Genomic DNA, 20,616 nt, shown 5'->3' on the forward strand with positions numbered 1-20,616 from the left:
GCAGGCATTAAACACACACACACATACACATACACACACACACACACAGACACACCTGCTCATGCATTATATAGTACAAGCACCTGGGAGGGAGAGAAAAACAACTGAGTTTAAGGCCAGCCTGGTTTACACAGCAGGTTCCAGAACAAACAGGGTTGCATAAAAAGACCTCTCAAAAAACCAAAAGTAAATATTGGATATCAAGTCTTACTGGATGAATGGCAATAAGACAGATGTTTAATATTCTAAACAGCATTCTTTAAACAAGGAAAGGAGGCCCAACAAAAGAGGCCACACAGATCATATACAAGATTCAGGTTTTTTTGTGGATTTGATAGTCAAAAGCAATTTTTGAGCATTATATATAAGAACTGTTCTTTTATATTAGAGATCAGAGAGAATAGAGCGCAAGTCCAAATCCACTTGTTTTCTATACTACAGCAATCGATATAAAACTGTTTCCCCAAAGGTACTGTCTGGCTTATGTGCTCAAGGAATGGCACCTTAGATGCATGGCCACAGTTCCAAACAGATCCTGTCTGGTAGCTGGAGTACAAGAATTTGTGTCACAGTAAATACTTCGCTCTGTTTTGGAATCTTGTTACAAGAGACCAAAGGTTCTCCCAGGGGACCTGGTAAGGAAACTGTTGTTTTGGTGTTGCCATGGTTACAGAGAAGATAAAAACACCTGCAGCACACAGGACTGTTATTGAAGCCCATCTGTTTGTTGGAGGCTGTTCTGTCCAGGTTGGGGTCTTCAGGTTGGAGAGTTTGCCAACTAGCGAAGTAGCTCAGGTTGTACCATAGTAAAACCACCAAACATTTCATGTTCTTAAGAAAGCTTGAGGAGTGCTGGCCTTCGGCTTAAGATAAGCATGAACTTCTTTGTAGTGATCTGTGGAGTCAGAATGGGCTCCCACCTGACTTAATCCCTGAGCAGCTGTGTTGAAAAGTAACTCTTTAAAAAGCTTAATAAAAAACTAAATACTCTATTAAATCCTCCCACAATGTTAGAGTGATAAACAGATTTCTGTACAGATACATTACTTAGAAACTGTATCCTTCACTCCTTTTTCTGGGACTTCCCAGTCCTCTCTGCAGCAGTTCCTCCAGGTTAAGGCCCTAGGCCTCATGCTGGAGTCAGCCACTGCAAGCTCCGTTTCCCCTGACCCAGGAAACATCTTTAACTCGCTAAGGAACAGCAACTGTTCACTGCTGAGGAATATATCTCCCCCCCCCCCCCCGATTTCTTTAACTAGCATAATGGATGCTCTATTAAAAATACAAAAGTTCCTCTTACCAGGCAAGGCTAAACAAACCTTGCATAAATACAAAAACTACACTTAAAAAGTAAACACATCCTAGAGAGCATTTCAGATAGTTGATAAGTACCCAGACAACCCTAAGCACTGGCTAAAAGCTTGATTTTCCATGACTAGGGTTATAATAAAGCCTAGCCCCGACTCAACAGACACAGCTGTGAGCCAATGAGATCCTGCAATGAAAGTGCCTGGCCAGGCTATGCTCTCTGGAAAGAGCTTGTTGGACTCAGGGAAGAACTGCCCACTGTCTTTGAAGTGCCTTGAAGGTAGTTTGGCCCATTGTTTATAAACAATCAATTCATTGTATAAATGAGAAAATCCTAGTAGTACTGATGTGTTTCAATCAATTAAGCACAATAAAAGGGCTAAAACTCTTCTCACCCCGAGGTTCAAACCTTCTTTGTGAAAGTGTGCCTCTCCTGCTTCCTTCACTTAGATACAGGACCTAGCCCAGGCTGGCCTAGAACCTGCAGCCCTCCTATCTCAGTTGGGATTGATTATAGGGAGGTACTACCATACCTACAGGAATGTCTGCTCCTAATAATCAGCTAAGATGAATCTTTTGCAATTGGAAAAAGGATGCAGAGGCTTTTCTTATTCCCTCTAACAAATGGTGATGATAAGGGTTTGAGAGTGGTGACTGTGGCAAAGCTAACTGTCCTGAGGTCTCTGCAAAGAAGACAGACCACTGAAAATTAATAAGACCAAAAATACAAGGACTGGCCAGGTGGTGGTGCATGCCTTTAATCCCAGCACTTGGGAGAGAAAGGCAGGCAGATCTCTGGGTTTAAGGCCAGCGTGGTCTATAGAGTGAGTTATTGGACAGACAGGCCTACAAAGGGAAACCCTGTCTCAAGTAGTTTACCTCCCAAGAAAAAAACAAACAAAATAAACAAAAAACCCAAACTAAGACTAGGTGTAGGAGAAAGAACAAACTGATACTCTGTGTCCTTCCTCCTGGATATCCAGCAGCTGTGACTTGGGACAGAGTGAAGTGACTCTTCCCTTACATTCTCCGGTGCTCAGTTAAAGAGGAAATTACCACAAGGCTTCAGAAGACACTGCACTGAAAAGTTGGCTTCCTAGTTTCAGAAAACTTGCTAGTTTCTAGAAAGCATTGCTGGGGACATTCAACCAGAGGCACTGGGGACCAACCAAGGAACTCTTTGCTGGTCTCTCTTTGGAGACCGACAAGAGTATGTGCTACACCCTGAGCCACAAGGGTCAACAGGTCAGAATACACCTTACTCTGCAACTGTCCGTGGGAGTCAATTTTCCCATTTTCTATTTAAAAGACGTACGGGTAGGCATTAAAGTACAAGTGAGGGCTGGGGACTGGCTCAGTGGCAAAGTGTTTTGCATAGCATGCATGAGGCCCTGGAATCCACAGGGGAGGGACTAACAAGCAGGAAGAAACATTTCAACAAGTTGGATCTGTTGTCTCCTATAGCTCCTATCCCAGTCACAGAGCTCAAGGGACTGTGCTGTACCTAATTAGAACCACAAAGCACAATGACTTACAAGTCACTGATTGTCCTATCGTGTACCAGGCAAATCTCTGGGTAATGTCTGTTCATTTTCTCTAAACTTCGTAACTATGAACTCATAAATCCTTATTTAACCCTCTCTGGCATTTGAGGAAACTGAGGCTCAGAAGTTAATTAAGTTACCCAAACTGCCTAGTCAAACCCAAAGCACAAGCCTCAGTTTCTATGGTCTAAGTATGATCATGTCTGAATGACTGAGTCTGAGAGGTTTCATCAATACTTTTAAGCTCTTGAAGTCTGGACGTCTGGCTACAAGCTTCTGAGTTCATTTGGAAGACAACTGTGATCTAAGTTCCAGGCCCAGCCATGCTGGCAGCATCTTGGGATAGCTCAGTTTCTGGCGGTTTTCAGCTTCCTCCTGAAGTAGTCAGGGGCAGCCTCGTAGAGCCACTCAGCATCCACAACACACAGGTCGCGCATGTAGCACTTGTTGGTGTAGAGCAGTGAAGTGTATACCACACAGGCGGGCTTGCAGTGGAAGAGGACAGATGACGGGTGGATGGCCACTGGTTGATGTGTGTCTGTGGTGGCATAGGTGCCATCTGGCTGGAGTTCAGCAGTACTCATAAAGAGGCTGTGAGCCAGGCAACGGCGGACACTCTCCATGTCTCCCCGAGATGACATGATTGGCATTGACATCTGTTTTAGGAGACAGACAGAAAAGACCTCAAACATTAATTCTCCCCAGCACTGCACACTGCATGCTAAAGTGCAGGCAACACAGTGAATCTGATTGATATCCAAAGGTGTGGATTCAAATGCCTTAGGCAGCAGCTCGGGTAAAGGATGAGGACATGGATAAGGGAGGATAGAAATAAAAACTAAACAAACAAAACAGGAAAATGTCAGCCTAGGAAAGCTGGGAGTGGGAGAGAGACATTCATTTGGCTGCACACTGTATACTTGTTGTGTGTGTGGAGTAGCAATTTCTTCTGAGATAAAACCACTCGGCTGACACCATTGAGTGGATCAACAGTCTCTGTGACACCCACAACTGTAGCCCAGGGAGTTGACACCTTGGTGGGATTTGAAAGCATAAAGACTGAGCCTCCTGGATACCACAGTGCAGAGGCTGCCTTCCCACTCCTCACAACACACTCCAGACAAGCACCCTAGCTAGAAAAGCAGCCATCCTGGGTGTATGAACTAGAGACTCCTGTGGGGTGGAGAAGCTGCTAGGCCCAGACACTGCAAAGCTGGCTGCAGCCGGGAGAGACATCTGGAACTTGAAAAGGGGGAGCCACTCATGTTAAGACAGCTTCAGCAGACATGGGACAGTTGCTCAATACAGGCTTGCCATCAGCACAAACCACAGGAAAGACAGGGGCAGAGATTCCTTTCTCCTCACTCCATACACTGGGCAGCCTCCGTGTTTCAAGTGGTTTAAAAAATGCTCCCCTGGTCTTTTCCAATTGTTCCTTTTACCTTTTAGTAGTCTTTCTTTCTCCTCCACCCTTTCCCTTTGTTTTTTTACAGATATGGTTTCTTTGTGTCGCCCTGGGTGGCCTAGAACTAGCTTTGGTAGACCAAGCTGGTCTTGAACTCAGAGATCTTCCTGCCTCTGCTTTCCAAATGCAGGGGGTTAAAGGCATGCACCACTACCACCTGGCCAGTTTTTGTTTTTTAAATCAGAAATTAGTTATAAAGTTTCTAAAACTTATGCATGAGGGTCCAGGGTTCCATGCCCAGTACCACACCCACAAAAAGAATGTAAGTCATTGATACAATGTAAACTATGTGAAAGACAAACTAATTGGCTCAACAGAAGAATCCAATGGGTTCTATCAACAGTTCTAGGGTGGGATGGCAATTGAGGATGGGGAGGGGAAAAAAAAACCCCAAACCATCATGGTTTCTATGAATAAACCATAATTGTGAGGGAAAGAAAGTAGAATTATGAGTAACTTTTATATTTTTGTGTATTTAAAGTTTTTCTATAATTAAAATTTTTTTCATACCACTGTGGATAAGCAATTCAAGACCCCACAATAAAATACACACTTTTCCTTGAAAGGGAAGTACTACCTTTAAGCAGATCTCCCTCAGCTGTGCCCTGACTTCAGCTACTAGCAGCATATTCTTGCTGTTGACAAAATTCTCTTTGCACCAGTCCTGAATAAAAGAAAAGGCCACATCTTAATCTTCTCGTTCCTATGCAGAGAACATGAACACCAAAACCTGGATGGCAGAGCTGAATTCAGAGGCTTCTACAGCTGTCGAAAGGAATATAGGAACATACTTTACATTGAAAAGTATGAACTAGGAGAAATATGAATTACTTAAACTAAAATAAAACATATTCCTGTCCTAGGGTCATTATGAAAAAGCTATGAGCTGAGATACATGCACCACCATACTCATAAAGGACACGTACCTCTAGAATATTACTAAAGAACAGTGAGAAAGACCAAGAAACTAGAGAAAAACGAACAAAGTACACAGAAATGCCCAATACTTTTATGTAAAGACGCTTGTCTTGTGTGGAATGGAGGCAATATTTACAACAATACAGACTACACAAGTGATTTCAACCAACATCTGGAGGGAAGGAGATGGGAATTCTCCCACACTCCGGGAGGGACTGCTAAGCCTCTCAACTGCGTGCTAGCCAGGTGAAGTTGAGCCACAGAGCACAGACCGACAAATTTATGCTCACTTGTTGGCTCCACAGAATATTCCCTCTTGAGCACAAGGAGAGCCGAACAAGAGACACTGTGGTGATGGAGACAGATGCAGCTGAAAGGGCAGACTGTGGATGCAGGCAAGGCTAATGTTTCCTTTTCTGTTTTGAGACAATCTTACTCTGTAGTCATCATGTGGAGCCAACCAAGCCCTGTTGAAAATCGTGTTCTTAGTGCTGGGTGTGTGCCACACACCTGTCTGTGGAAGATCACAAGTCTGAGGCCAACATACATAAGCAAGACCCTGCTTTAAAGACAAACAGATGGCATCCTGTCGACGGTGCTCTGAGCACACCCCTCCCCACAGTTCAGTAAGGAAGGACTCAGAACTTTTACTGCTGCATCAGCACTTTTTTGTTGTTGTTCATTTAAATATAAATAGAGGGCCAGAGATGCCTCAGCTGGTAAAGATGCTTGCTGTCAAATCTGAATATCTGAATTAAACCTCTTGCATCATGAAGGACAGAACCAACTCCTACAAGTTGTCATCTGATCTCTATAGGTACCATGAGGCACATCTGTATATGTGTATGTACACACCTATGCACACTTTCACACAAAATGTAAGCATAAATAAACTAAAAAAAAAGTTAACAAATGCTAAAATTGCTAAATGCTAAACCTGTAGGGTATCATTTTTCTTAATGCACATTAAGGCACAATTATAGATTTATTAACACTAAGAGAATATTTTCCATTTTAGTATAAGGAACTGAAATGTCTTATCAAAAACCATTATAAAAGTTGAGCAGGTAGGAAAGAAAACCATCTTCTATAGTTTGAATATTCTCCAAAGCTTCAGTGAATTAAATGCAAACTAAATTCAATTATGACACTTGTGGGCCAGTAAGATGGTTTTGTGAATAAGGTGTTTGGTACCAAGCCTGATGCCCCAAGTTCAAGCCCAGGAACACACACAGTGGAAAGCAAGAAGGGGAACTGTCCCCTGACCACCATATACAAGCTTCCTCTTCCCTCAGAGCTTTAATCTCAGCACTTTGGACAGATCTCTGAGTCTGAGGCCAGCTTGATCTACATAGTGCATTCAGGACAGCCAGGGCCACACAGTGAGACTTTGTTTCATAAAAACAAAACAAGCTGGGTAGTAGATCTCTGTGAGTTTGAGGCCAGCTTGGTTTACAAAGATAGGGCTACACAGAGAAACCCCATCCCAGCAAACCAAACCAAACCCACCTTTAATCCTAGCAGTTGATAGGAATAAACAGACATATATAGGAAATTCAGCCTATACAGGAAATTCCATGCCTCGAATTACTTAGTAAGATCCCGTTTGAAAACAAAAATGTAAAAACTTAGGGGCCGGAAAGACAGGTCAAGGATTACCTCTGCCCGCTCTTCCAGAGGACCAGGCCGGATTTCTAGTACTCACAGAGTAGTTTACAACCATCCCTGGGAATCGGACTCCTTCTGGCCTCCACAAAAACAGCAAGCATGTGGTCCCTAGATGCTCAAAAAGGCAAACACACACACACACACACACACACACACACAAATACACACACACACACACACCAATTTTAAAATGACACCTGAAAAATGACTAGGTCTAAATAAGGCCAAAAGATAGAGCCTCATGACTGAATTCCCATCAGTCCCTAACTGGCAGAAGAGGAAGAGTCCAGACACACAGATACACATATTGCCTTTCTCTTGCTGTGTGATGCTCTGTTCTACCTTGAAGGATAAGACCTCTAAGTCTTACCAGTCTAGAATGTGAGACAAAAGAAATCTCTTTTCTTTATAAAATGGCCTTCCTCAAGTATTTCTTTATGGTAATGAAACATGGGCTGGAGCTGGGTGTAGTGGCACCTGCCTTTAATCCAGTACTGGGGAGGCAGGGTCAGGTGGGTATCTGTTCATTCAATGCCAACCTCCAGGCCACCCAGGAACACAAAGAGTCCTTGTACCCTTCCCCCCAGTCCTCCAAAAAAAAAAAAAAAAAAAAAAAAAAAGGGATAATTCTAGTGGCTAAGACAGTCTTTAATTACTTAACTAACTTGTCCACAGAGTATATTAAACACAAGCAGAACAAACACCTAAAATAACATTTCTAGTAATGTCCCAGCACTTACACGTCTCTCTTCCTCTCCCTTACACACTCACATACATAAACACACACACACACACACACACACACACACACACACACACAGAAAGGGGGGGGAGGAGGGGGGGAGCAGACAGACAGACAGACTGTCTGTCTTTATGATTTGGCCAAAACCAGATAAACTTAAAAGCACTAGCCTGAAAGCATGAAGGAGGCTCACCTTATTCCCGCCTATGTTTTTGAAGGTCCGATAGATATTGAGCAGGGTGATGTGGTCCCCCTCACTGGATATGAATTTCTTGCGGACACTCTGCACCTCATCTCTTCGGGCAGGAGGATTGTAAAGGACACTGTCTACAGACAGCAGGGAGACTATGGTCAGAATCTCTTCTGTACAGTGGAATTTGGAGGACAGGAGAATAGTCTGGAAAGTCAAATTTAAAACGTATGAGTCAAGTTTCCTACCTTCTGAGTAGTGTTTCTGTACACTCAGCTTCCCTTAAAGGAGTGTCTCGGCTTTGAGACCATAATGCTGTGCCAATGCCATTCACATCTTTGTAAAACAGAAAGAAGACATCCCACAGGACTCCAAATCTCTGTGGGTAGGGCTGTGACTGATGTCTGAGTCTCATACAGACATAGTCAGCACTGTACACAGAGGAGGGGTCTGAGTCTCATATACAACATAAGTCAGCACTGTACACAGAGGAGGGGTCTGAGTCTCATACAAGACATAGTCAGCACTGTACACAGAGGAGGGGTCTGAGTCTCATACAAGACATAGTCAGCACTGTACACAGAGGAGGGGTCTGAGTCTCATACAAGACATAGTCAGCACTGTACACAGAGGAGGGGTCTGAGTCTCATACAAGACATAGTCAGCACTGTACACAGAGGAGGGGTCTGAGTCTCATACACAATGTAAGTCAGCACTGTACACAGAGGAGGGGTCTGAGTCTCATACACAATGTAAGTCAGCACTGTACACAGAGGAGGGGTCTGAGTCTCATACACAATGTAAGTCAGCACTGTACACAGAGGAGGGGTCTGAGTCTCATACAAGACATAGTCAGCACTGTACACAGAAGAGGGGTCTGAGTCTCATACAAGACATAGTCAGCACTGTACACAGAGGAGGGGTCTGAATCTCATACACAATGTAAGTCAGCACTGTACACAGAGGAGGGGTCTGAGTCTCATACACAATGTAAGTCATCACTGTACACAGAGGAGGGGTCTGAGTCTCATACACAATGTAAGTCAGCACTGTACACAGAGGAGGGGTCTGAGTCTCATACATGACCTAAGTCAGCACTGTACACAGAAGAGGGGTCTGAGTCTCATACAAGACATAGTCAGCACTGTACACAGAGGAGGGGTCTGAATCTCATACACAATGTAAGTCAGCACTGTACACAGAAGAGGGGTCTGAATCTCATACATGACCTAAGTCAGCACTGTACACAGAAGAGGGGTCTGAGTCTCATACACAATGTAAGTCATCACTGTACACAGGAGTGGTGATGTGGGTTTTTAAGAGAGCAAGTGAGGTTAGTTCAAAGCACTGAGCTTAGGCATGTCCTAACCTGTAAGGCAGAGAAAAGGCAATGAGGAGGAGGGGTCATTTACTTTGGCAAATTTGGGTTCTAAAGGAAATGCTGCCATCTTTCTTCCAATTGGAGTTAGGATAAGCTGGTCATCCTTATGTTCAAGAGCACCTAACAGGTCCAGTTGGGCAATGGCTGCCTCAATGTGATCTACAGAAACAGAGACATAAAAAGGAGCCAGAAGTCAAATCAGAAAGAAGGCACAGCTAGTTGAGTGCTTCTGACTCTACAAATACCAGGACCACCCACTGTCCTCACGTTTCTTCTAATCCTACTGACACACAAAATAGCAAACATGTATAAAGTAGTCACAGGAGGGCAGTTTCTGGGGCTTGGCTTCCATGGTGTGGGTATCATCACGCAGATGTTGGCTATATTACCAATATACTTTATTATTCCTCTCAAGGAATTTCAAAATGGAAACAAAATGGTGTAGAACACTGAGCTCTATGTGCAGTTTGTGGTTTAAAAGATTCTCACATTCCCACATGCACACACTTTTGTGTAGAAGAATCAGAAAATGTCTCGTTGAAAGAAGAACTGAGTTGAGGTTCAGAGTGCGACCTGGGGCACCTATTGACAGTTATCCTCTCGATTAGCAACTGCATTTCCTTAAAGAGGGAAAGGCAAGGTGATCAAGGTCCAGGTGCAAAGCTGCCACAACTTAGTGCCAGTTCTTAAAAGTTCTCCGCCCAGGACAGATTACCAACGAAGGACAGGGACCAGTCAAATCCTAATTTAATGTAAAGATATCTGATCTCTTTGCCTTTTTGCCAGGCTTCAGAAATATCATGGATGCCTGATGATGTTTCCTGGCCCCTGCACTAAATGGCACTAAAACATGGAACCTACAGCAAAAGAACAGGACCAAAATGTTTGGGGTTTTTTGTTTGTTTGCTTGTTTTTGTTTTTTGCTTAAGGTACTTTTCCTGGAGTGAGAATTCCTCTGCATTGTCTGTCTGTCTGTCTATTTCTCTGCCTGCCTGCCTTCCAGTTTACCTGAAGATGGTTTGGACATGAAGTCAAAGGTGAGCACATTTGGGACTTTCATTGCTAGGAGCTGAAGTATCACACTTGCCAGGTTACACCTGTGAGGGAAGAAATGAGGGTCACTCATCTGTGTCTGACTCCACTGAGTCAAAAGTGCTCCCCAGAGAGCATTAGTGAAAGCTGCAGCCCAAGAACAGGAGCAGGTGGAAGGAGAGAGCAGAATGCATGACAGCGCAGATGCAACCTGTATCTACCTCTGGATCTCTGGCACCGTCATCTTCTCAAACTTCTCAAACTCATCCTCAGTGTAGAGTCGGTAGCAGATGCCACTGTCCTCTCGTCCAGCCCTACCTGTGCGCTGCCAGGCCTGTGTCTTTGATACTCGCTGTACAGCTAGTACCTCAAGACCACTGTCTGCAGGGAGAAAGAGCCATGAGTGCTTTGCTTCATCCCATATGCAAACTGTTTCTAGAATGCTGGCAAGAAGAAAAGATGCTGAGTATCACTTAGTGTTTTTGCAACATAGGGGTCCGGGAAAACTTGAGGCTAAACAAGAATGCACAAACCCAGTTTCTCAGCCATTTTAAACCTCATGGTGAAATTAAATTCAGCAATGAGCCATGTGTGAAATGTTAAGGAACACATCACAACACCCTCTGCAAGCAACGAAGCAGGAGAATGGCTTAGAAGTCTAGGCTTATATCATGAGATGACCAACTATCCCTGCTGCCCTGCCTGGCACGGAGGGTTTCTTGGGGATTTTGGTGCTGAGATAGTTTCTAGCTAAAAAAAAGGATGGTCATATATCAACCAACAATGACAGGGTTCTTTATCCTCCCTCCCAGTTCTATAAGAAAACAGATCATGTGACATTTATTTCCTGGAAATAAAAGATCATTCTCTCAAGAACGGCATTATTTTATGCCAGGAACTAGAGACCCACACTTTGTCACCAGGACATATGTGAAAGCTGACCCCTCCATGTTTAGTAGAAGATGCCAATTAAATATTGGATATCTAAAATAATTGCAGCAGCCCAATTCCTCTGTAGAATAAAGCAAGGTATGAATCAGAAATGTGTAGCGCTGGCCAGAGACAGGCAGTGCTTCCCCTCTTTGCCTGCTATTCCAGCCTAGAGCACCTGTCTCTTTCATGGGAAACCTCAAAGTCCACACCAGCCACATTCCAGTAGCCCCTCAAGAGTCTGTGACCAGTGCCAGGCTGTCCCTGAGCTTCTCTGGCCTTTCTCACCCAGCTTTCAGACCTCAGTACAGGCCCTGATCTGTCCTTCTCAGGTTCTCTACAACTGAGTTCTTCCTTCTCTTGACTTCCTGCCTCATCAGGTCTCCTTTATGGACACAGGTTTGAACTGTTCCTGTCATTCAAATCTCAGCTCCTCACAAACATGAAATGTTGTTACTTGGGAGGAAATGGGGTTATAGTTCTAACCGCTGCTTGCTATGTACAGGAGACATTCCATTCATGAGCTCCAGTTTCTCACCAGGGTTATACTTCTTTGCTTTAACCATGCCCGTGTCAACTACATATTTTATTCCTGTAATGGTTATGGAGGTTTCAGCGATGTTGGTTGAAATGATCACTTTGCGATAGCCCTAAAAGGAGGAAGAGAACCGAAAAGCCGTATGACACACACGATTCAGAAGTTGAAAACGTTCTCACCATGCATTTCCACACTTGCCTATGGTCAAGAAAAGGTGATTTCATTGTTAATAGTAGTCATACTAATTTCAGTCCTTACACTTGGTAAGGGACAAAGGGAAAGGGAGGACGCTGGTCTTTTCACTGAGGTCCTGAAGGTTAATTTGAGGCAATGAGATGTACCAAAACAAGCTAAAGATTCAAGGCAAGCATATCCTGGCCTTACCAGGATCTTACTGCTTGCCTTAAGCAATTCCCACCTCTCTTCTCCGGGGCCTCAGCATCTGTCTTGGCATTCCTTGAGGATGACAAGTGGCCTGTGTGAGCATCAGCACTGTGTCTGGCACACAACAAATGGATTATGGACAATGAGTTTACAGCAGCACTTGGAGGAGCCGCTCATTTACTTCCAGCCTCTATACCTTTATGCTCTCCGTCATACTGATAACCTTTCCCCTCCTCACAGGCCAGCTCTCCCTCTCAGCTGACCCAGTACCTGAGTACTCCTCCTTCCACCTTCTCTGGATCGTGGTACACAGGGACAGGTCTGCCTTGATGCTCAGTGATGTGGCTGGCAGAGTGGTGGCATGCTTACCTTTGGGGCCCCTTGGAAGACTCGAAGTTGCTGTGAATAGGGCAAGGAGGCATACAGAGGAAGGACGAGCATTGGAGGGCAGCCGTCTGGGAGGTGCTTTGCAATGTCTCGGCAGGTCTTGCTCATTGCTTCAATCTCCTCCTGACCAGTGAGAAACACCAGGATGTCCTGAGAAGAGGGAGCTTCCTAGAGAGAGAGAGAGAGAGAGTATTTATGATGGTGATATTTCCAAGAGGGTTTTTATTTTCTGTTTCACTTTTTAATTACGAAGATGAAGCAAGTCTGACAGTGGTATCTCCCTGGGAGAAGATCCTTACCAGCAATGCACAGAGCTGCTAACATGAGAGCCAGCCAGCTATGATCGGAAACCAGATAAGGAAGCTTTGAAGGGAAACTGCTTTTGCAAGACAATACAATGAAAGCCCAATCAGAGGTAAAAAAAATTTCTGTATGAAACTTCTTTTAGGTTGGTTGAGATGGCTCAGGGGGAAAAGAAAAGGCACTGGCGGCCAGGGTTGAAGCCTGGGTTGAGATGGTCCAGGACCCATATGGTGGAGGGAAGGAAACGATGACCTCCACACAGGCCGTGACTTGAGCACCACACCCTACCATACACACAATGAATAAATTCATGCAAAGAATCATCTTTAAAGAGCTTCTTTCCATTCTTTTTCTTGTGAGTGTGGTGTGCACATAGACTGTGTGTGTCTGTGCTCACGTGTGGCTAGAGGAAGATACCAGATGACTTCCTTCACCTGTCTGCCTGGGGCAGGATCTCTCACTGAACTGGAAGCTTGCTGTGAGCTGGCGCAGGGGTAAAGGCACTTGCTGGTCACCTGAATTTGAGCCCAGGGACCCATGTAAAGGTGAGAATAGAAAACCAACTCTATAAAGTTGTCCTCTGAACTCTACATGTGTGCTTTGCCCTTTCTCCAACACATATCAGGTACACATCCCCCTACACAATAAAATTTTAAAATAAAATTCTAAAAAGCCTCATCTTCTGAAGCTGTCTTTGGCTGTTCAAAGAGGCAGACTGGCCTTTTCTTCTCTTTCAAACATTACCAAATTGATAGTAGCTGTTTCCATTCCTTAGAAGGAAAAAAAAAAAAAAATCACTGCCCTGAAATGACAGAGATGAAAGACAAGCAGGTTCAACTCACTTTTGAAAGGTGGAAGATGTGAGGGAGGGGCTGGTTAGGGGACAGCTGCTAAGGAGAATAGTGACGAGAAATGTGGATGGAGGCTGTGGCTCAGTGTAGCGCACTGGTCCAGCACGGGCAAGGTGTCTAACAGTGGGAAGAAGTCTGGCAAAGTGACTGCTCCACGTGGATGAAGCACAAATGACAGGAGAGACAGACCACACACGGCACAGTCCATGACTGCCATACAAGACACAGTGCATCCTGTGTCACACGGAAGGCTGGTCCAAATTCATCAGTCCAGGATAGGAACAGAGGGCTGCGAACAATGTGTCCTCATGATAGCATCATTCCTGATGCTGGATTTAAAGATCACTATGATACAGCTATGTTGGAAGGATGGTGAACAGAGGAGGGTGTGGGAAGCAGTATGTTTTACTATTATTTTAAAAAATAAGCATATAGTGGTGAATGATGATAAATCAAGAAACACTAACATAAGCAGGGTATTTTAAAGTTCAAAAGCAACTCTCACAGCAACTGCTGAGTCTCTTTAGGTCTTACTCCTGGCTGGCCTGGAACTCAGTATGTGGCAGACCACTGTAACCTCACACCTCAGAGACATATCCGCTTGACACATGAGCCACCACGGCTGACTAGATAGCTGTTTTCAATAGAGAATTTGGGGGGGGGGATTGGGGGTACAGTAGTGGGAAAGGATAACACACAGGATCTCTCTTTGTAGCCCTGACCTGGAACTCATGTAGACCAGGCTTGTCTCAAACTCAGAGTCCTACCTGTCTTTGCTCCCAGGTGCTGGGATTAAAGGCATGTGCCACCATCGGCAGGCTCAGCTGCCGTTTAAAACCGAGACTGTTAAACCAAACCGTTTGGTTTTTTGAGTCTAGCTCTCAAACAGCCCAGACTGAACTCAAGCTCACTATGTAGGGTAGGATGGCCCTGGACTCGTCTTCCTGCCTCTACCTTCCATCAGTGCTGCCACCAGCTTTATGCAGTGGGGATCAGTCTCAGGGCTTCAAGCAGGATGGGCCATCCTTCCACAGACTGAGCCACAGTCCCAGACCAGCTGCTGGCCTTCTAAAACTTTGAACTACGTAAGTAATACTTAGGTTAAAATAAAACTTGTTTGCCTCTAGATTTTCTCATGAAATATAAAAATTAAAAAGTCTATACAAATCAAACTAAAACAGTAGGATTTAACTTCTCATGATCTTTTTTTTGCATTCTTATGTTCATGTGAGTCATGCATAGAGGCCAGAGGTCACATCTCTATCTACCACTCTTCATCTCAGTTCTGAGATACAAGTTCTCACTGAGTCTGGAGCTCAGAATGTCTAGGCCGGCCAGCCAGTTCCAGATCTGCCAGTCATCATCCCTCCCTCCTGACAATGACTGAGGTTCCAATGCACATAGCCATGGTGGTTCTAAACTTAGGTCTTCACACTTCTTTGGCAAGCCCTTTACCCACAGAACTGTTCCCCAGCCTTTGATCATTCGCATGTAACTGTAAATTTTAAATAAAATAAAAAGGTATTTTTGTAATATCTAAAAGTTTTGGGACATCTCAAGACATATGTGGTGGTGTATACCTGTAAGTCCAGCACTCTGGAGACCCAGGCAGGAAGACAACAAATTGGAAGCCAGCCTGGGTTACGTGACAAAACAAAATATATAGCATACTGGGTTGCAACATAAACTATACTTTCCCCCACAGGTTCTGATATAAAGAAAGGTACATTGACCACTCTTCTAACATAAGAGAGCTTTCTGGCTCAGAGGAGGATGGTTGCTGATTAGAGTTGAGTTATTTATTAATTTTTTTTTCAGAGAAAATAAGAAATATCATTAAAAGAGGCAAAAACAGATGTAGTAAATTAACCTTTTTAAAAGGATCATTTTATCTAATATCTATCTATCTATCTATCTATCTATCTATCTATCTATCTATCTGTGTGTGGCGCATGTGTGGAAATCAGAGGAAAATTATAGGCTAACTATTCTCACTATTAACTGTAAGGGGAACAGAACTTGCCAGGGATTTTCAACCCTCCATACCTGGTGGATCTGGAAGACTGAGACAAGAGCTGCATGCAGATAATCCTGCTGAGGCTGTTTGGTATAGAAGATCTGGATGGGATGCTGCCGACCCTCAAGGTAGAGGACAGGGGCTCCACTGAAATACTGGGAAAACAGGTCGACATCCATGGTAGCTGACATCACAATCACCTACAGAAAAGAATGAGGACGGGAAGTAAGCACTGGACAGCCCATCTGTAAAGTTCAAAACATGGTTGAGGCCCATGTTGTTCCCACCAAGGTGAACTTTCTCCCATGTGCCTGAAGCAGAATGGGGAGACACACCCTGGGAAGAAAGTCCCACACTTAACACTTACTTTGAGAGGCAGTTTCCCCAGCTCCTTTCGCCTCTTCTGTGCAGTTTTCACCACTCCAAAGAGCACATCTGTGTGGATAGTCCGCTCATGGGCCTCGTCCAAAATGACACAGCTGTACTTTCGAAGCAAGGAGTCTGAAATTGCTTCACGCAGAAGCATACCATCTGTCAGGAACTTGATCCTGGTGTCTTCTGAGGTGACATCTTCAAAGCGTACTGTATAGCCAACCTGTGAGAAAATATGACTCTTTTATTCATTAGACATTTACTGAACACTTGTTGACTGTATATCCAGCACTGTCCATAGCAGTGTGGTAAACTGAGACTGACAGCACTCTGGCCACTCCCTCAGGAGTGTAGTCTATCTGCAATAGTGTAGAAGCAATATAGAACCATGGATAAAAGCACTAGCCTTGGAGGCCTGGCAATCTAAATTCAATCCCCAGAGCCCAGAGAGATGAGAGATCTAACTCCCAGATTGTCCTCTGACCTCCCTATGTGACACACTCCTATATATCTATATCTATATCAATATCTATATATATGCACATACATGTGATAGATTTAAAAGAGGTTTCTGGACAGACTTGATAACTGTATGCCTGTAATCCCAGCACTCTGTAGGCAGAGGCAGGAGGACTGCCATAAGTTCAAGGCCATTTATATATTAAGTTCCATGCTAGCTAGGGATACAAGTGAGACCTTGTCTCAAAAAACGAAACAAAAAACAAACAACAATAAAACCAAACCCACAAACAAAAAATGACATGTCTGAAGTCTTAAACTCATCAATTAGGGGTAAAGGGTCCAGCTTACCAGCAGGGCACTAGTCTAGTATGTGAGAAGCCCTGAGTTCAAACTCTAGCACCATGCAAGTGTTTACATGCAAACCTAAACCAAAGAATCCACATCTAATTTGCCAAACTTGCCAATACCTGTGAAATACTAAGAGTCACTGATCTCTCGAAACTCTGAGATTAGCCTAAACAGCAGTGGCTATTTATGTCTTTAGTTAGCTTAAAGAAGCAAGCTGCTTGACTGGGTTTTGTGGTACACCCCTGCAATCCCAGCATGCAGAAGGCTAAGGCAGAAGGATTGAGGATTCAGGGTACCAGGTCAGTTTGTGCTATGCTGGACTTTTAACAATGTGGGTGGGTAGTGGAGGCTGAGAAAGAACTTGTTCAGAAAAATAAAAAGCAGGAGCACAGTGGGTGCTTGTTACTTAAAAAGTACTGATATAAACAACGTAATGAGGTACCAGCTTCCCAAGTTCAGTCCTCTTCTCATCCGAGACTCTAGTGGCAAGAGAGATGGCAGCCACTCGACGGGGCTGGGTCACAGCAATGATGCCTTGGCGGCTAATTCCCCCTTCATAGAGGTACTGTGGGATCTGCGTTGTCTTCCCAGAGCCAGTTTCCCCTGGGAGAGAAAAGAAACACTTGTTCAAACGAGACTAAGGTAAAAACTACCAAGTAAGCAGCTCAAAGTCAGGAAAAATGAAACAAAACCACAAGAGAAAATACTGAGTTGCTAAGCCTCAGGCAAATGGGCAACCAGGCACATAGCTGGAGAACAGCCATTAAATACCACTTTCCCAGGAGGCCCAATTACATTTCAAAAGCTTTTAGAATGGACTGGACATAGTGACATGTGCATTCAATTGCAGCAGACAAGAGACAGGCAGATCTTTGTGAGTTCTAGGGTAGCTTGGTCTACAGTGAGCTCCAGGACAGCCAGAGCTACACAACAGACTGTCACACAAACAAACCAATAACAATAATTAAAAATACACTAAACGTTTAGGGTGTTTGTATGGTTTGGCTCAAAATTCCACTTGCAGAAATTGAATGTAAGAAAACAAAAATGTTTTAACTCCGTTTGCCCCATAATAGCAAAACAAAATGGAAAACAAAACAAAAATCGCCCCAAAAACTGGAAACATGTACCATAGTAGGTAACTGGTATAGTTACAACAGAAAATGAAATAGACAGTCATATAGCTTGATACACACCAATATGACAAGATGTCCATTTATATATTGCTTGCCCTTTGCTCTGGCTGCTGTTGCTGCTCTCTTCAAACCTTCTGACTCTGTCTACCCTATTATGGGTACAATATCTACCTGCTCTCACTAACTGGCAAATTAAGGATGAGTCAGCCTGCAAATTCCCACCTTCTGGGGTATACTAGGGGGTCTAATTCCAGAGGGCAGAGGTCTCTTCATAGGCTTGAACACTGCATAGAGCAAGCACACAGTGAAAGTTCTTCCCTATGCATGTCTGTTGGTACCTCTAAAAGCACCCGGTTAGAAGAACTCAGGAAACTTGCACATCTTTCTTTGCTGTGGCTTATCCTCTTTAACCAAGGTCCTCCAGGTCCATGAGTCTTACATTTTCTTCCGGCTCCCAGCCTGCCTCTGACCGCTCACCTTTCCAGACTCAGCCAAGGATCTCAGACTAAGAATCTGATTAGCCTGCATTTTCCTACTGAATCCTCCACACAGCCTCAGATATAGATCAAGTCTCTTGCGCATCTTTCCAACTCCTCTTCCTAGGCAACTGACTATTGCTAAATTAAAATATGCCAGCCACACAAATGTAGGGATAAAATTCACCAGGGCATCAGCTCTACCATCCATCTTGTTACTGTTTTTGCAGCCTATCTTCTGTCTCCATCTCACCAGGCGGCTGCTTGAGGAGTCTGAGACTTCTGTTCTCCTCAGAACTCTTGGATCTTCTCAAAGGTGACTTTCCTCTACTCCTCTGCTCCAAATGCTTTTGCCTCCTCTGAGCCAGGTAGGCTCTCTGGAACGTCTGATCCACCCCCTTCCCTTAAATTTCCTGACCCATCCATTAGTTCTATCTTCAGTGTCCTCTCTGCTCAGTTCGATAAAATCTGTAAATATTTGCAAGTTCCTCAGCTTCCTTTGGTTGGCCAAAGCAGAAACCTGTTTCCACTGCCTTCTTTCTTTCACCTTCTAATTACTCATCAGTCCAATGTTCTTAAAATTCTTTTGAAAAAATTACTAGTAGGAGCTGTAATCAATACTACCTATCCGACGTGCGCCCAACCCCCTATACCCACATATTATTATGGGACTTCACAGGCGCATCTATTCACTCCCTCCTTAGACTAGAACTCTATTCCACTGACTGCCAGCACTCAGGTCTCCTTCTCGCTCCTGACATCCCTTAAGGAACTCCTCCACCATAATCACCGGAGCAAAGCCACTTGAAATCAGTCCCTGCCCTCGAACTCTGCCAAGATCTTCTCGTACTCAAGACATTGGTTCTCGTTAACTGAATTCTTTCTGGCTACCAGTCCCTCCATCGCTGCATAGAATGACGGTCCCTCCGCAGCTGTCTCCTCAAAAGCCTTGGTGAGGTCTATTGTGGCTCTCAAGAGTCTCCAATATGTCCCCACATCCCGTCAGGGATGGTGAGTCTTTTTCTCCCAAACTCGCACAGTGCGGTCAGCGCCAGTAGGATAACTCTGTCCGGCTCTTCCCAGAGGCCCCTGTCCAAGCCTGGCACTGAAAATCTTTCAAGTTTGTTGAAGAAAGCAACCCAAAGAAAGTGGGAAAGCACGTTAAGAAAAACTGCCCTCACGAAGCCAGGGATCTAGAGCAAGGAAGGTCCACCAAAGGGGCTGGCTACTCACCGATGAGGACCGCGTTGTCCAGATTTCGGAGCTGAGCCAATAGCTGCCCCCGCGCCCGGAAGATAGGCAGACTCCGACGCTGCAGATCCAGGGCCTCGCGGTAGGGACTAGCCGAAGGCTGGGCCAGGGGCGGCGTCTGCCTCCGGCCTCCTCCTGCTCCACCGCCGCCGCCAGCCGTCAACAGCATCACTACTCGCCTCCCGGGAGGGCAGGAGCCCGGCCGGAATCTCTTGGCGGGCGGGAGACCCGCCTCCTCTGGCATGTCGGGAGGACCGCGGCAGAAGGTAAGGGCGCCGACAGCTCCGCTCAGCTGTGGACTGCAAACGCGCACCGCCCCTTTCTCCCCACGTGCAGGCGTGTCGGGCGACCACCGATGACCTCACAGCTGCCGCCTGCCTTGAGGAAAGGAACTGCAATTCCCAGCATGCATTGTGGGTAGCACATCCTATGAGAGCAAGGCCGGAGGTGCGTTCTAAAAAACGGCCCGAGTAACAACAGGGGACGATAGCTGTGCGGTTCCATAGGACCTTGTTGCATAATGATGTTCTCCTGAGACTCGTTAAACCAAAGCTATTTCTTTCTAAGGAAAATGAGAGTCCCATCTCGGCCTCCAACAATAGTCACGTTTTAATGAAGTTACTTATTTCTGCAAATTGAACGAGGAGCACCAACATTTACTGTTCTAAACAATGTAAGTTTTAAGGTACCCACTGATAGCTCCGGTTTACAAATGTAGAAAGTGAAAATTTCTGAAACTAAAATCATTTTGATGCTGTAAAGAATTTTGAAAATGTTACTAGTGAGTATCAAGTTACAGAAAAGCGAATTCTATGATTCTGATATCGTGTAATTCCCTCACAAAGTGATAGGCTCAAATAATACAAGCAGAAGAAAAAAAAATTGAGTGGAACTAAAATTGTCCTTAATTCAT

The 20,616-nt window shown here is 44.6% G+C and overlaps 1 protein-coding gene across 1 annotated transcript; it reads right to left on the reverse strand.

Annotated features, from left to right (window-relative positions):
* Positions 1 to 221: 221 nt before the first annotated feature.
* On the reverse strand, positions 222 to 19,990 carry DHX33 (DEAH-box helicase 33). Its single transcript, XM_080923821.1, has 12 exons — positions 19,686 to 19,990; positions 17,283 to 17,443; positions 16,026 to 16,253; positions 15,688 to 15,858; positions 12,470 to 12,655; positions 11,717 to 11,828; positions 10,470 to 10,629; positions 10,225 to 10,313; positions 9,248 to 9,375; positions 7,839 to 8,042; positions 4,895 to 4,981; positions 222 to 3,508 (listed from the first exon to the last, which is right to left on the reverse strand). Exons 1-12 carry the CDS (start codon positions 19,945 to 19,947, stop codon positions 3,200 to 3,202), a joined length of 2,097 nt encoding a protein of 698 aa, XP_080779947.1. The 5' UTR covers positions 19,948 to 19,990; the 3' UTR covers positions 222 to 3,199.
* Positions 19,991 to 20,616: the final 626 nt, after the last annotated feature.

The sequence above is a fragment of the Micromys minutus genome (assembly GCF_963924665.1).
Source record: "Micromys minutus genome assembly, chromosome: 10".
Classification (NCBI taxonomy): domain Eukaryota; kingdom Metazoa; phylum Chordata; class Mammalia; order Rodentia; family Muridae; genus Micromys; species Micromys minutus.

Excerpts from the sequence above, each read along its gene's own strand:
- DHX33 (XM_080923821.1), bottom strand. The coding sequence starts at position 19,947 with ATGCCAGAGGAGGCGGGTCTCCCGCCCGCCAAGAGATTCCGGCCGGGC. Across the intron at positions 10,630-11,716 it reads AGCAAAGAAGTATAACCCTG|ACAGTGGTCTTGAGGTACTA; the intron begins GTGAGAAACTGG and ends TTCTCCCTGCAG. Across the intron at positions 8,043-9,247 it reads TAGAACCCAAATTTGCCAAA|ACTATTCTCCTGTCCTCCAA; the intron begins GTAAATGACCCC and ends TTGACTTTCCAG.